The 15,977-nt window shown below is 39.3% G+C and overlaps 1 protein-coding gene across 1 annotated transcript in view; it reads right to left on the bottom strand.

Annotated features, from left to right (window-relative positions):
* Positions 1-15,977, bottom strand: part of l(3)80Fg (dnaJ homolog subfamily C member 16 l(3)80Fg) — a 507,034-nt gene that overhangs the window by 291,310 nt on the left and 199,747 nt on the right. Inside the window, exon 3 of the mRNA XM_067141678.2 lies at positions 8,996-9,180. Within this exon, the coding sequence (XP_066997779.2) occupies positions 8,996-9,180 (185 nt within the window). The remainder of the gene's footprint in view (positions 1-8,995; positions 9,181-15,977) is intronic.

Below are 15,977 nucleotides of genomic sequence, written 5' to 3'. Positions count from 1 at the left end.
CAATGACTTCTTAGGGCTTCCAAGGCATGAAGCTTGGATTCTGTCCACATTCTCTTGTGACACACGCGGCCTTCCCGGCGACTTTTGTTTTAAAACACTTCCTGTTTGTTTGAAAGCACTTAACCATTGGCGAATGGTTTTTTCCGTAGACGGGTCAACACCATAATTACGTCGAAAGTTTCTTTGTACCGTAACAACAGAATGAGTTTCTATTAGCCAAATAACACATTGAACCTTTTGTTGCGGCGTCGCCATAGCACGGCAATCCAGACAGCACTGACTGCCGCTATGTTGTTTCAAGGTCAACACTCTGCAGCGCTGCCAACTGTTGATGAAAACATTCCCAATTGGTATGAGTAAAACTTTATGAGCTACTCGTTTCAGAGAAATTAACTACATTTTGCTATCTTCTACAGTTATTAAGATATTAATTTTCAAAACCCCGGAGTTCTTTTATGGAAACCCTGTATTAAGAAAGAGGGGTTTCTATGTGATGCACCCGACCTGCACATGCTTACTTTAGAACAAGGAAATAATGGAAGACAATGGCATGGACCAACGAACCACATTTTGGAAGCCTGGCGAGAGGCTAGGATGTCATATGACACAAGTTTGAAGTAAGCGTCGGAGACGCAATGTTTTGAACCAATGAAAAGATAGCATCATTCTGATATTGGTGATGCATTGGTTAAAATGAGAGATGGCCCTGAATGAGCATACAACAGTGTCTATGGAGGCGAATTAATAAAAGTGACCAGTGCGTGGGCTAGCTACCACTTATTCGGCAGGAGTCTTCAAAGTAGTAACATCGTGAGAAGTGTACTTCCGGCGAGTGCGGAGTTAGGTATTAGGTGTCTTGATCGTGTGGGGACTTTCTAACATTTAGCTCAAAATGCTCAGACTTCACTTAATTACTCATGATTTAGGAGCGAGCTAAGAATATTTGTAAGCATAGGGGCCTGTAAGAACAATGCCAAGATAATAACTTTACCTATACACACTAAGATTTCTTGGTGGAATTGAACTTTGATAAATTTGCATTTTAGTGTCTTCAAATTTCAGGTGGAAAGAACAGTTTCGATATGAACATTTATGTACATAGTTGCCTGCCTATTTAACGTAGATTTTCCAACGACACGAACGCCACAGTTTCTAGTCCTGCATTATGTACTGTTTACAGATGTTTGAGCTGTGACATAATACAGTTCAAGTGTGGAGGGAGTGGGGAATTGACCTAGTTACAGTGTTAGATAAGCGGAGAGGTGTTGTGTGGCTGAATGGGAACTGGTTTTCACGGTCACGGGAAATTACCCCGACTGTTGTAGATAGTAACTGCCAGGTTGTGTTGACCCAGGTGTAATACCGTGAATGAACGGAATGTTTTAGTCAAGGTCCGAACTGGCAGTAGCAGGAAGATGACGAGAACACATTTTTCTCCGCCAGGATGGAGAACCACAGACTGAACAAGTCCCAATTTGAAGGAATCACCATTAATGTGACTGACTGGAAGGATTGGGAGCAGCTGACTAGTCTGGGGCGATTACCTTGATGGTAGTAAACGGGGACAGTACTGCCAGAGAATTAAGAATTGCATAAGAGCTGGTTATGTGGTTAAAATGGTACAAGCAGCTCAATTCCATTGAAGGTGTGCCTAAAAGAAGCTGCGCCACATCAGGACGAGGACATGAATGAATTTACTTAATTACCATAGAATATTGAACCGTACTACTCATGACTTGATAAGCGATATTTAACGCAATTGTAATAATGCGCAACATGACGCCAAGCATATGGGCGCAAAGCTGTATAGAACACGGGAGCTTGGAGGTGGTTTCCTAGGAAGGGTGTGACCATGTATGAGAGAAATAGGAGATGTGTTGGAGAAGGAAAGAGAGATAAGAATTTTGTTTTGGGAAGCACCATGCTACCTTAACAGCATTTAAAGCGGGAACAGACAGGTTTACCACGTCACAGGGATCGAGTGATATATCATCTCCCTGAGGGGTTTTCGGGAAAATAAAATGATGAAAATAATCCCCAGAATTTTGTGAACATGATGGTATGTCTAACACCATTAATTCATGACAAATTCTATAATTCCACATTAATACAGCCACCGTGGGAAGCAGTCAAGTAGCTGCATACCAAACTGAAGTATGTTTGCCGGGAGTTTACCCGGCGTGACTTCACTTTTCGCTCCCTATACGAGCTGGAATATTTGGAGGGAAGCACCTCATTCGACTGTAAGATTGCTGCCGTTGCGTGTCGCATGTATCTTTGTCTGAATTGATTATTACGCCATAAACCTTTGTCTGAACAAAGACTATGATACTTTTGAGCATTCTCGCTAACTTCCTTCAGAGCTGTAGAAATATGAATAACAGTTTTATCACGAGATCAGATTTGATTCTGTCATAGTGCGGTCATAAACTGGACCATGTTATGCATAAAGGAACCAAGCGCCAATTTCGCTGAAATTGAGTTATTAGTGCCATCTTGTAGAAAAATCTTTGAACTACATGTGCTGCAAATATGCTCTTTGGGCATGGAATAATTACTTTAAAATCTAAGATTGAAAAAAGTTCTAGTTTTCTATCACACATTAGGAAAAACGCATAACGGAACCAAGTGCCAAAGAATCTTTATAGTGCGGTAGAATCTGTGATTGAATATTCTGCATAAAAGAACGAAGTGCCTTGTGAATATGTTTTGTTGTGCTGTTTACGAGTTATTAACTGTCTTTTAATTATTCTGCCATGAGTAATTGTTTTAAAAGTCGGACTAAACTTATAGTGCAACTAACAAAGAATGAAACTGGCCAAGAAAATATAAAAACAAGCAAGGAGGCAACACAAAATCAACAGGTCGGTATAAAGCATGATATTCATTAGGATGTCCAATACAGTACCAAAATTGAGGTTATAATAAGTTACCCTCTATTTTTATCTTTCCCAGGTTATTCAAAGAACTGGCAACTTAAGTGAATCAGAAAAGTGCGTTAGCGAAATGTCCCACATTGGTGATACGAGTCGTTATAACAATGACAGTATTACGCAACCTACAGAAAAGCCTGATGAGCTTCCTGTAATTGTAAGTATGCCATATTATGATGCATATTAGTTTGTTATCATTTTATATAATTTTATAATATATGTATATATGTACAAAATTTAAATTATCTCTTTCAGGACAACATCCAATTACATGATATTGCGAATATGGAAGTTGTATTTGAATCAGATGAGTTATTCATTATGCTGAATAATATGAGCCATAACTTATCTGAAACTGAAACAGGTAGTCGTGGCCAAGAGGAGATTATTGAAAATTATAGTATGTGTGACTCATCAAACGAAACTGAGGTCAGTATAGTGCACTAGGTTTATAATGCCAAGTTCCCAAAAGTAATATAATATTTAACAAAGGTTTATTTTCTTTTTAGTCAATTCCTGGGCCAAGTAATTGCGAAGAGTAATGGAACTGTTGGGCTTAATGACAGTTTTTGGAATGCCACATTTTGTAAGTAGCCTATATTTGTGAAAGTTACCCCAACATGTTCTAAACTAAAACAATTTAATTTTGTGTTACCGTTTCTTTTTTTTTTTTTTTTTAAGGAAAATGATCAGCTTGATGATACAGTGGATGATGTAATTCAACAAGAAAGCATACCAACCACAGATAACCTCCCTTCCTTATCAAAAGCTGAGGAACATAATAGCAATGATGAGGATGGAGAGAACAATACTAAACCCACATGGAAAGGCAGACCAAGGAAAGGCAGAAAAAGAAAACACCCTGAACAAACAAGAGCTATTCGAAAGCAGCTGAAGAATTCCAACAAAGAATATATCGACCAGAAGGGTGCTAAATTTGTACCAAAGACTTTCAGAGACTTTCACTGGAATTGCAAGTGCAATGAGAAAGTATCAGTTTGTGTTCGAGAAGGCCTCTTCAAGCAGTTTTGGGAACTGGGAGATTACAATACACAGACAGCATACATATGTGCGTCGATTAAAGAAAAATCCATAGACAGGAAAAGAGTGAAGGAACGAAAGTTCACACGAGAGTATTACTTAAATAACCAGGTAGTTTGTCGTACCATTTTTTTTTCAGACACTCAGGATCTCTACTAAAAGAATTAACACAGCCTTAACGAAAATGAGGACTAATAATATTTCAGACAAGAGACGAAATGCTGAGGCAAATAAGCTATCAGAAGAAACAATTGAAGAAGTGAAGGCACACATTGAGAAATACCCCAGATACAGATCCCATTATGCACGTGGTAAGACTGAATCATATTATTTATCAACAGATACCACCCTTACTGTTATGTATGACATGTACAAAGAGGAACATAGAAATCCAGTTTCTAAAGCAACATATAAAGCAATTTTCTACAAAAACTACCTACTAAATTGCAAACTGACATCAGCAGAAAGTGCTGATGAGAGAGAATATATTAGAAAACAACATAATTCACACCTGGAAACAGCAGAAAATGCAAAGAAGAAGCTTAAAGAGGACCTGAAGTATGCTTGTCAATCAAAGAACATAGAAGCATTAACTTTTGATCTTGAAAAAAACACTATCACTACCGCAAATTCCAACAAATTTAATCTATTTTAAGAGACAAAAAATGCTGTATAATTGTGGAATCCATTCAGGCAAGACAAACAAGGGACATTTTTATGTTTGGACTGAAAACATTGCTGGAAGGGGCGCACAGGAAGTAGGATTGTGCTTGAAAAAGCATATACAGAACAACTGCAAGAACATTGAAGATCTTGTGTTATGGTTTGATTCCTGTGGAGGCCAAACCCGGAATATAAAAATAACTTTGCTGCTAAAGCACATTTTAAACATCCATACCTCCCTGAAAAAGATCACTCTTCGATTTTTGATACCAGGGCATTCCTTCTTGCCAAATGATTCCGAATTTGGAGATGTAGAAAGTGCCTTAAAGACTAAACAAAGACTGTACATGGATGAAGATTATATTAATGTTATGAGAACTTGTAGGCGGAAGAACCCATTCATTGTAACACAAATGCAATCTGAAGACTTCTTTTCTTCCAGCCTAATGGAAAAGGCTGTTGTGAATAGGAAGAAGGATACCAACAATCAAGGAATCAACTGGCTTCATTTCTGTGAAGTAGAAGTGCGCAAAGATGCACATCATTCTATTTTTGTAAAGACCACTTTTGACGGTCAGACCCAAGAAATAAACATTAAGAAAAATACTCCTGGAAGAGTATCTGCTGCACCTTTCGCAATGGAGCCACATCTGTGGCCCCAAAAGAAACCAATATCACAACCTAAAATGAAGGACATAAAATCCATAATGCATCTGATTCCAGTGACGCGAAACCTTTTTACAGGAATGTCTTTGCTGATGAAAAAGTAGTTGATGACATCGAAGGATTTAATGCAAGTATTGACTTTGAAGTAGAAGTTGAAGATTAATGAACTGTGCATCTTCCCTTGTTAGTTCATGAGTAGAAGTTGAGTTTGTATTCCAATGACAATTTTTCTGTTAGTATTGTTAATGTTCATATAACGTGTACAAATTTAATCATATAAAAGCCAATCTTTTGCCTTTGTGATTTCATCTTCCCTTGTTAGTTCATGAGTAGAAGTTGATTTTGTATTCCAATGACAATTTTCTGTTTGTATTTATAATGTTCATATAAAGTGTACACATTTAATAATATAGACTAAAAGCCAATTTTTTGCCTTTGTGATTTGTATTTATTAGATGTCTAGGGTACCTCCTTTTAATTAAATAATCCCTATGAAACATCAGTATCAGCCCCCTTAAATATCAACTATGCTCCATATGTAAAAATGCAAAAAGGAACCAAGTGCCTGGCTCCATTTAACATATTCGTTATAGTAAATAATCAATAATGCATAAAGGAACCAAGTGCCAATTTTGAGTATATTAAAGTATTTAGCAATTACTAGTTCAAAAAATATACATAATAAAGTAAAATACATCTCACTCTATATGATAATGTCAAATTAAGTGGTCTCAAGTGTAACAGGAATTAAATATCAAAGGTTAACTTTGAACCTCAATATCTCTGTTCCACCATGATGGCGCTTGGTTCCTTTCTGCATAACATGGTCCAACTTATAATTGATCGACCATAAACTTTGCCATTTGTATAAACTTCTTCACAGAAGTTGCATGGGTTGGCTCATAGTACGATATTGATCGGTAGTAGGATTTAATCTACGAACTGAAATTATCTCTGTGTTTCAGAAGGACGCACATGTGTGGTTGAGTTAAAAGATCAGTTTAGCTCGACAAAAATAGGCTACGAACTCATGTACAGTAAAGTAAGGCTGCACACATCTCCGTGCGTGCTTTTAACGACAACAGAAATTATGCCTGTAACTTTAGTACGCTTCTAACCTGTCTGGCATCTGCAAGAGATGGTGTTTGTATGACGGGAGTGCTGTGCGGTTAAATAACTGAGTATTTCATTCCAGTAATTCGGGAACCGAGTTTCAAGACCGTGTGGACGTGAACTTCAAGCGGAGCCTCAAGAAGATGCCTGTGATGGATCTACTTGGAGACACCAGTACGAGAGGATCAGATATGAACAACATCTTCATCATGCTTGGCTAAATGGAATAGCCGAGTCTTGATGGAGAGAGAAGAGGGTCGTCTAAAATGAGCTAAGTGAACCAAAGTTGTTAGCATGGGGTAGGATTAGTGATAGTTACGCAGATAGTTAGCAATTAATTATGAAAATACTAGTTAGTTAAGCCCTTTGGTAATTAGAGAAGGTTAAGATTATGATGTAAGAGCCCATCAGGCCATTTGTTAAGATGATTTTGAAGTCGGTGACATTCTTAAAATATATAACTTATCATTTAGGGATTTGTACTGTGTGTTATAATATTCTACGGGTGATAAGGGAGCTAGGAGTAACTTTGTTTCTTTTCAGTGTTAGGTCAGAATACTCCCTATATACTGGTGACATAGATTTTTGCTATAAATAGAATCATCTCAAGAAAGCTTGTCATTCTCAGACATCGGGAAGGATAGAAAGATTAAAGTAGCATAGTATCTGCATGCTGCACGTGCATGATTTATCTGCATGTTTTCACTTTGATTAAAGTCTGCTGAGCAGACTAGTACCACGTCATAGGTAATGTTGTTAAAATTTCTGACCGAGTTGCACACTGCCAAAGAATAGACTCGAACCTGGGTCATAATGTGTGTGTGACACAGTTGTTAGCTTAAGATAATAAAGGTTTAGAAAATTCTTATTGATCGATCATACTATCAATTCAATTCAGATTTCATTTAAATTTAGTTGGCAGTATTACTGGAACCGCAAGAGCTCCCTCCTTACTCCTCACCCCCGTAAAACCAGGTATCACTAAAAGTTTTGCATACTGTACAGTTGGCAGTACTGACTAGATATGGGAGTTTTTCACTACTGGGCTTGGAATAATGCAGAGTTGGCAGTACTGACTAGATATGGTAGTTTTTCACTACTGGGCTTGGAATAATGCAGGAGGTATAAAACATTAAAATCCTATTTAAAAAAAAAGAAACTTCAAGGCAATTGAAAGGGGAAACAGATTTCAGACTACATTCCGCCTTTCCACATAGGTTTCTGACTCAATTCCGGTGCATTCCGGCACCACTGCATTCCTGATCCTATTGGATGTGTATGTGTCCTCTGTATACAGTTTCACTCTCACAGTTATTGTTTAAAAAGAGAAATGTGAGGCTCACACAATCAGGCCTTTGTCTCATCCATTTTTATGATACGGCATAGCATTGCAAGCGGGTCTGTGCAGCATTATATCATTGGCCATTTCTTCAATTCCGTCAAACGGTGTGGAACCCATTGCGCTTCAATTTTTCTCAAACTGAAGGCAGTCTTTCAGGACATGAAACGCAGTCTCAGCCTCTGTGCCTGTCTTGGGCTAACTCGTGCAATGTCTGGGTTGTATCCATTCCCTGCGACCCACCGAAACTTTGCACATCTTTGTCACTGTCACAAAGGCAACTTGGCCGAGGCATCTCATCCACATGCTGTCAACCGTCACTGAAGGCGTTGATCCACAGTGATAAAAGGCAGTGCCAAATCCCTGCACACTTCACGAAGGCCTCACGACACATTCATGCTGTACGGCTGTAGGCACATTCAATTTTAATCCAGAGGCTCTATTCCCGTTTTGAGAACATCCTAGATACTAAGCATTCGACCAGTCTCTCACAGATGATGCTATTCGCAGTACAACACATCACATGACTGGAGCACTGGATGGATAAGTCCATGTACAATGAGCTAGACTAGGTACCACGCTATCGTATGTATATACGAAAAACATTGGTTCCGTTCCCTGCTGAACATACATCAGTGGTGCCACTGGTAAAGAAACAGTCCTTGTAATATGTGAAAGAAAGTGAATGCTTACCTGTTTCAGAAATATTAAATGTAACATATGAAGAAATATCCTGCGTTTTAAGTATGTTAGGAAACAGAGACGCTTTTGTTGATAAAAGAATCTATGGCACAGTTAGTGCATGAGTATCTAACCCAGCAATTGGAGTTGAAGGAGAGAGCATATTTATTTGAACACGGAACTGTAGGAAGATGTGGAGATTGTCTATGTCCTTTTTGTTTTTTCATGTTTGTCCTTTTCTCCTTTTCTATCGTTCCCTCTTGCGATCCTGACCTGTCATTGTGTTTATCTTATTATGTGCTCCAATTCATGTTCCTATCTTTGTATAGATGACTGGAAGAAGACTGATATGGTCCTGCTCTGAAAATGTGGACTATTAGATTGAAGGCAATGTCAATTATACCTGTCTGCAATTCAAAGATATGAGATCAATATCTATTATTGTAACATGCCTTTAGAACGGCTTTGAACCAAACTACCACAATTAAGATTACTTCCTTAACTACCTCTGATATATTAACACAGAGAAGTTTAATTCATTTTTGTTGCTAAATATTACCTTGCAGTAATGCTCAATCGATGAAACAATATGATGTCTCTGTCTTGATAGTGGAACTTGAAACCATCCAACGGATCAAATCGTCTGTACTGGCTGAAGTCTCGTTTTGGGGGAACAGGAGGAGGTCCTTCTTCTGTCATCCCATAGATATCAAATTTCTTCCTCCTTTCAGGATCTGTGAGCAACTAACCAAAAGTACAGATATTAATCACTATGAAAACAACATACAGTTAGTCATATTATACTTAAGCTTTACAATTTTATCAAGAGAGAGAGAGAGAGAGAGATAGATAGATAGATTATAAACCGAATGATTGCTTAACCCTTCATCTCCAACTTGAGCAAGTTCCCTTGATTACTTCTGTGATCAAACTCTGAACCTCTTACACAAAATACAATATTAGTAGCTACTTTGTGCCATGTGAATATAACATTATGGTATTTCTGCAATGCAGATAATATTTTATGGCTAACTGTGAAGAGAGTGAAAGATCGGATCATATTACCTATGGGTGTCCATCACAGCCACCAAATGGCAAGGCACTAAGAGAAAAGATCAACCCTATTACTGTAATGAGGGGATGACATTCATGAAAATTATGCAAAGTTAGGTTAACGTGGTGAGAAAAGTAGCAAAAATATGTAATGATATCACCAATACTGCCTCAATAAATATTCTACTAAAGCGTATACTCAAACAGTTAACATGCTGATACACTGAAAGCAAAGATCAACATTGTCACTGTTAGAATGTGCAGTGGAAAACAACCATAATAAATCTTTAACACTAGAATTAAGATCAGAGCTTTGTCCTTAACTAGAGGGATATTTATCCACGTAGGGACAAAGGAAAATAATATACGGACAAGGTCAAGGGGAAAGAGTAATTCATATGCTGGGCAAGACGCTATATTTAACATTCAATTACATCACTGCTTGCCAGGCTGAGGGGCTCAGACCATTGAGGCGCTGGCCCTTCTGACCCCAAATTGGCAGGTTCAATCCTGGCTCAGACCAGTTGTATTTGAAGGTTCTTAAGTATGTCACCCTCGTGTCAGTAGATTTAGTGGCATGTACTCCTGCAGGACAAATTTCTGGCACATCGGTATCTCCAAAAACTGTCAAAAGTACTCCATGGGACGTAAAACAATAACATGATTATGATATTAATACCATTCCTTCCAGGACAAAATATCATGTACTATACAGTTAATAACAATTAACAATTTGATTGAAAGGGAATTCCTTATAATGACTAGATAGCAATATTACAATACAATTAATGTCAGTTAAGAATTTGGATGAAAGGGGATTTCTTTAAAATGACTAGATCGCAATATTACATCCCCTCACCAAAGAAGTTCATTCCCATGTGCTGATATGTACTGTATATTCTCTACCAGAGATACTACATTTCCAAATTCAAGTTGATTTCATCATGGAAAGGGGTCATAGAATGAAAGGGCTAGGCAATGTGAAAGCTTAATAAGCAATAGCCCTTCCAAGTATATAACAGCGTGAAGCCTAATGTGAAACACGAAAATATTTTCATATAAACCAGACACACCAATTAGGCTTATTAAGTCCTTAAATTAAATCCTATTAACTGTGCTATTGATAATGTAGCAGCAATATACACTGACTGACAGAGCAAATGCAACACCAAGAAGGAGTGGTCAGAACTTTATGCCAATTGCAGGGTAGACTGACGTCACTGAGGTATGCTCATGATGTGAAATGCACCACTGTGCTGCGCACGTAGCGAACGATAAATGGGACACGGCGTTGGCGAATGGCCCACTTCGTACCGTGACTTCTCAGCCGACAGTCATTGTAGAACGTGTTGTCGTGTGCCACAGGACACGTGTATAGCTAAGAATGCCAGGCCGCCGTCAACGGAGGCATTTCCAGCAGACAGACGACTTTACGAGGGTTATGGTGATCGGGCTGAGAAGGGCAGGTTGGTCGCTTCGTCAAATCGCAGCCGATACCCATAGGGGTGTGTCCACAGTGCAGCGCCTGTGACGAAGATGGTTGGCGCAGGGACATGTGGCACGTGCGAGGGGTCCAGGCGCAGCCCGAGTGACGTCAGCACGCGAGGATCGGCGCATCCGCCGCCAAGCGGTGGCAGCCCCACACGTCACGTCAACCGCCATTCTTCAGCATGTGCAACACACCCTGGCTGTTCCAATATCGACCAGAACAATTTCCCGTCGATTGGTTGAAGGAGGCCTGCACTCCTGGTGTCCGCTCAGAAGACTACCATTGACTCATTTAAACATAAGAGTTTCATTTTTAGTCCGTATTGAACTGAGAATGGAAGATAGGAAAAACTAGAAAGGTTCCACCTTTTCAATACAAAAATGTTATAGGTTTATTTATAACATGTATTTCCACTTGGGACTAGTTTCGACGCTGTGTTGGCGTCATCATCAGCCAAAAAATGGGAAAATAGGCCAGTGTGTAGGCATTCATATTACACAAGGTGTTACATTAAACAATACAAATCTTGCAAGGAGATAAAAACATGGATGAATATAGAAACAAATGAATCGTTGAGAAAGCAAAAGTTATACATGTTAAAAAATAACCTTAACCACACATCTTGCAGTGCGAAAATATTCTTCTTGAATGATTCCTGAGTATAAAACACACGCGCACACATTTCTGAAGAGCCAGCAGGCAGGACAAAGTAAAGTGAAACCTTAAGGGATCTTCTGAGAAGAGTTCATCATTTTTCTATGTTCCGATTAAATAATGAAGTCTCCCTTGAGTTCCTGATAAACATACACAACAGGAAATTCTCCTTCACTCTCAACAATAGCTATAAAGACCAACGGTAAATTTCATTTTTCAAAGACGTGAAAGCATGATCTTGAACGTGATGTAACTCCTTTCATTTAACCCATTTTTTACACAAGGTGTTACATTAAATAATATATCTCACGAGGAGATAAAAAACAGGGACGAATGTAGAAACACATGCACCGTTGAGAGAGCAAAAGTTGTACATATTAAAAATAAGCTTAAACACATAACTTGCAGTGCGAGAATATTTGAATTTGAAAGATTCTTGAATAAAAGACGCACGCGCACACACTTCTAAAGAGCCAGCAGGCAGGAAAAAGTAAGGGGAAACCTTAAGAGTTCTTCTGAGAAGAGTTCATCATACTTTCAATGTTCCGACTAACTAATGAAGTCTCGTTTGAGTTCCTGATAAACATACACAACAGGAAATTAAACAATATACATCTTACAAGGAGATAAAAACAGGGAAAGTTATACATATTAAAAATAGTCTTAACCACACATCTTGCAGTGTGAAAATATTCGTCTTGAATGATTCCTGAATACAAAACACACGCGCATACAATTCCGAAGAGCCAGCAGGCAGGAAAAAGTAAAGTGAAACCTTAAGAGTTCTTCTGAGAAGAGTTCATCATTTTTTCTATGTTCCGACTAGCTAATGAAGTCTCCCTTGAGTTCCTTGTATATGTTTATCAGGAACTCAAGGGAGACTTCATTAGCTAGTCGGAACATAGAAAAAATGATGAACTCTTCTCAGAAGAACTCTTAAGGTTTCACTTTACTTTTTCCTGCCTGCTGGCTCTTCGGAATTGTATGCGCGTGTGTTTTGTATTCAGGAATCATTCAAGACGAATATTTTCACACTGCAAGATGTGTGGTTAAGACTATTTTTAATATGTATAACTTTCCCTGTTTTTATCTCCTTGTAAGATGTATATTGTTTAATTTCCTGTTGTGTATGTTTATCAGGAACTCAAACGAGACTTCATTAGTTAGTCGGAACATTGAAAGTATGATGAACTCTTCTCAGAAGAACTCTTAAGGTTTCCCCTTACTTTTTCCTGCCTGCTGGCTCTTTAGAAGTGTGTGCGCGTGCGTCTTTTATTCAAGAATCTTTCAAATTCAAATATTCTCGCACTGCAAGTTATGTGTTTAAGCTTATTTTTAATATGTACAACTTTTGCTCTCTCAACGGTGCATGTGTTTCTACATTCGTCCCTGTTTTTTATCTCCTCGTGAGATATATTATTTAATGTAACACCTTGTGTAAAAAATGGGTTAAATGAAAGGAGTTACATCACGTTCAAGATAATGCTTTCACGTCTTTGAAAAATGAAATTTACCGTTGGTCTTTATAGCTATTGTTGAGAGTGAAGGAGAATTTCCTGTTGTGTATGTTTATCAGGAACTCAAGGGAGACTTCATTATTTAATTGGAACATAGAAAAATGATGAACTCTTCTCAGAAGATCCCTTAAGGTTTCACTTTACTTTGTCCTGCCTGCTGGCTCTTCAGAAATGTGTGCGCGTGTGTTTTATACTCAGGAATCATTCAAGAAGAATATTTTCGCACTGCAAGATGTGTGGTTAAGGTTATTTTTTAACATGTATAACTTTTGCTTTCTCAACGATTCATTTGTTTCTATATTCATCCATGTTTTTATCTCCTTGCAAGATTTGTATTGTTTAATGTAACACCTTGTGTAATATGAATGCCTACACACTGGCCTATTTTCCCATTTTTTGGCTGATGATGACGCCAACACAGCGTCGAAACTAGTCCCAAGTGCAAATACATGTTATAAATAAACCTATAACATTTTTGTATTGAAAAGGTGGAACCTTTCTAGTTTTTCCTATCTACCATTGACTCCACAGCATAGACGTGCACGCCTGGCATGGTGCCGGGCTAGAGCGATTTGGATGAGGGAATGGCGGAACGTCGTGTTCTCCGATGAGTCACGCTTCTGTTCTGTCAGTGATAGTCACCGCAGACGAGTGTGGCGTCGGCGTGGAGAAAGGTCAAATCCGGCAGTAACTGTGGAGTGCCCTACCGCTAGACAACGCGGCATCATGGTTTGGGGCGCTATTGCGTATGATTCCACGTCACCTCTAGTGCGTATTCAAGGCACGTTAAATGCCCACCGCTACGTGCAGCATGTGCTGCGGCCGGTGGCACTCCCGTACCTTCAGGGGCTGCCCAATGCTCTGTTTCAGCAGGATAATGCCCGCCCACACACTGCTCGCATCTCCCAACAGGCTCTACGAGGTGTACAGATGCTTCCGTGGCCAGCGTACTCTCCGGATCTCTCACCAATCGAACACGTGTGGGATCTCATTGGACGCCGTTTGCAAACTCTGCCCCAGCCTCGTACGGACGACCAACTGTGGCAAATGGTTGACAGAGAATGGAGAACCATCCCTCAGGACACCATCCGCACTCTTATTGACTCTGTACCTCGACGTGTTTCTGCGTGCATCGCCGCTCGCGGTGGTCCTACATCCTACTGAGTCGATGCCGTGCGCATTGTGTAACCTGCATATCGGTTTGAAATAAACATCAATTATTCATCCGTGCCGTCTCTGTTTTTTCCCCAACTTCCATCCCTTTCGAACCACTCCTCCTTGGTGTTGCATTGTCACTGTCAGTCAGTGTATTATCATTATAATCTTAAACCTTCAAAATATAAATTCTACACTTGTAGGCCTAAATACCGTGCCTTCACAAAGGAATCTGAATTTATAAACTGCTAAATGACTTCAACTAATTATTACTATCATGCTCCATCAGGCCCCGGGTTTGATTCCCGGCTGGGTCAGGGATTTTCACCTGGACCCGAGGGCTGGTTCGAGGTCCACTCAGCCTACGTGATTAGAACTGAGGAGCTATCTGACGGTGAGATAGCGGCCCCGGTCTAGAAAGCCAAGAATAACGGCCGAGAGGATTCATCGTGCTGACCACACGACACATCGTAATCTGCAGGCCTTCGGGCTGAGCAGCGGTCGCTTGGTAGGCCAAGGCCCTTCAAGGGCTGTAGTGCCAGGGGGTTTGGTTTTGGCACTAACACTATTAAAACCAATATGTTGGATACGCAATTTTTGCTATTTAAGTACATTTAATAACAACAAATAAAATCGAAGGTCTACAAACTTTCCTCACATTAGTTTTAGTATTTGCAGGAAAGAATGTAAGCAAGTTCCCTTGACCTCAGCTGAAAAATGTGAGTATCCATCAAATTTTACAAAGACTCAGATGCAGGGGGAGAAAATTGGGAGATGGGTAAAAATCTTAGAATCTAACAAAGACAAAAACCCAAATAGCAAATGGATTAAAATGGACAGCATTACAAAGTTGTCAGTTCAATTAAAGAAGAGTTATAATTTACTTGCAATTATATGATAGCAAATGGATTAAAAGGGACAGCATTACAAAGTATTCAGTTCAATTAAAGACGAGTGATAATTCACTTGTAATGATACGAAGAAGACACCCGCAGCATATTAAATTTTAAGACGAGTTATAAAATACATGTAGGCGACTGCAACATCCATCGTTGCTCCTGCAACTCTCAGTGCCCTAAGTTAATACATTTCCAATAAACATACCAAAGTTCATGAGAAAGGGGAGGCATTTGCATCAAAGGAACAAAACCGACCAAAACAGAATCATCATAAAGTACTTTCCTCAAACTCTCACCTTGTGTTAAAATAGATGAAGTTGATTGAGAAGAGAACCAGTTTTCCCTGAAACCAAATGTCTTCTGATTGAAAACCCAGCAGGATGGGAACTCAACTCATAGAGGAAGCATAATCGTATTATATAAAGGGATGCGGAAAGTCGAGAAACTTCGAGAGTACTGTAAAAGGAGGAAGGAGAGGAGCACGTTACGGTATGACGTCACAGCGAGAGTGTGGATAGCACAGCATGCAAACTGTCTAACACAAGCTATGTTGTAAGCAAGAGAGTCTGTCTAGTGTTGAATCGTGGGGCAGTACAAAATAATGACGGAAGATGAAACTAAATACAGGTAAGACACCAATCACTAAAAGTTCATTATCTCATGTCACAACTTACATACTATAGTCTGTGTCAAACGCAAAGCATTTTGACCTTGAGAGGTAACTCAGAATTATCCAATCACGCAGCTGCTATGTTCTCGTGTTATTCCACCAAC

Source organism: Anabrus simplex, chromosome 2, assembly GCF_040414725.1.
Source record: "Anabrus simplex isolate iqAnaSimp1 chromosome 2, ASM4041472v1, whole genome shotgun sequence".
NCBI lineage: Eukaryota > Metazoa > Arthropoda > Insecta > Orthoptera > Tettigoniidae > Anabrus > Anabrus simplex.
This window is presented reverse-complemented; position numbering and strand designations above follow the sequence as displayed.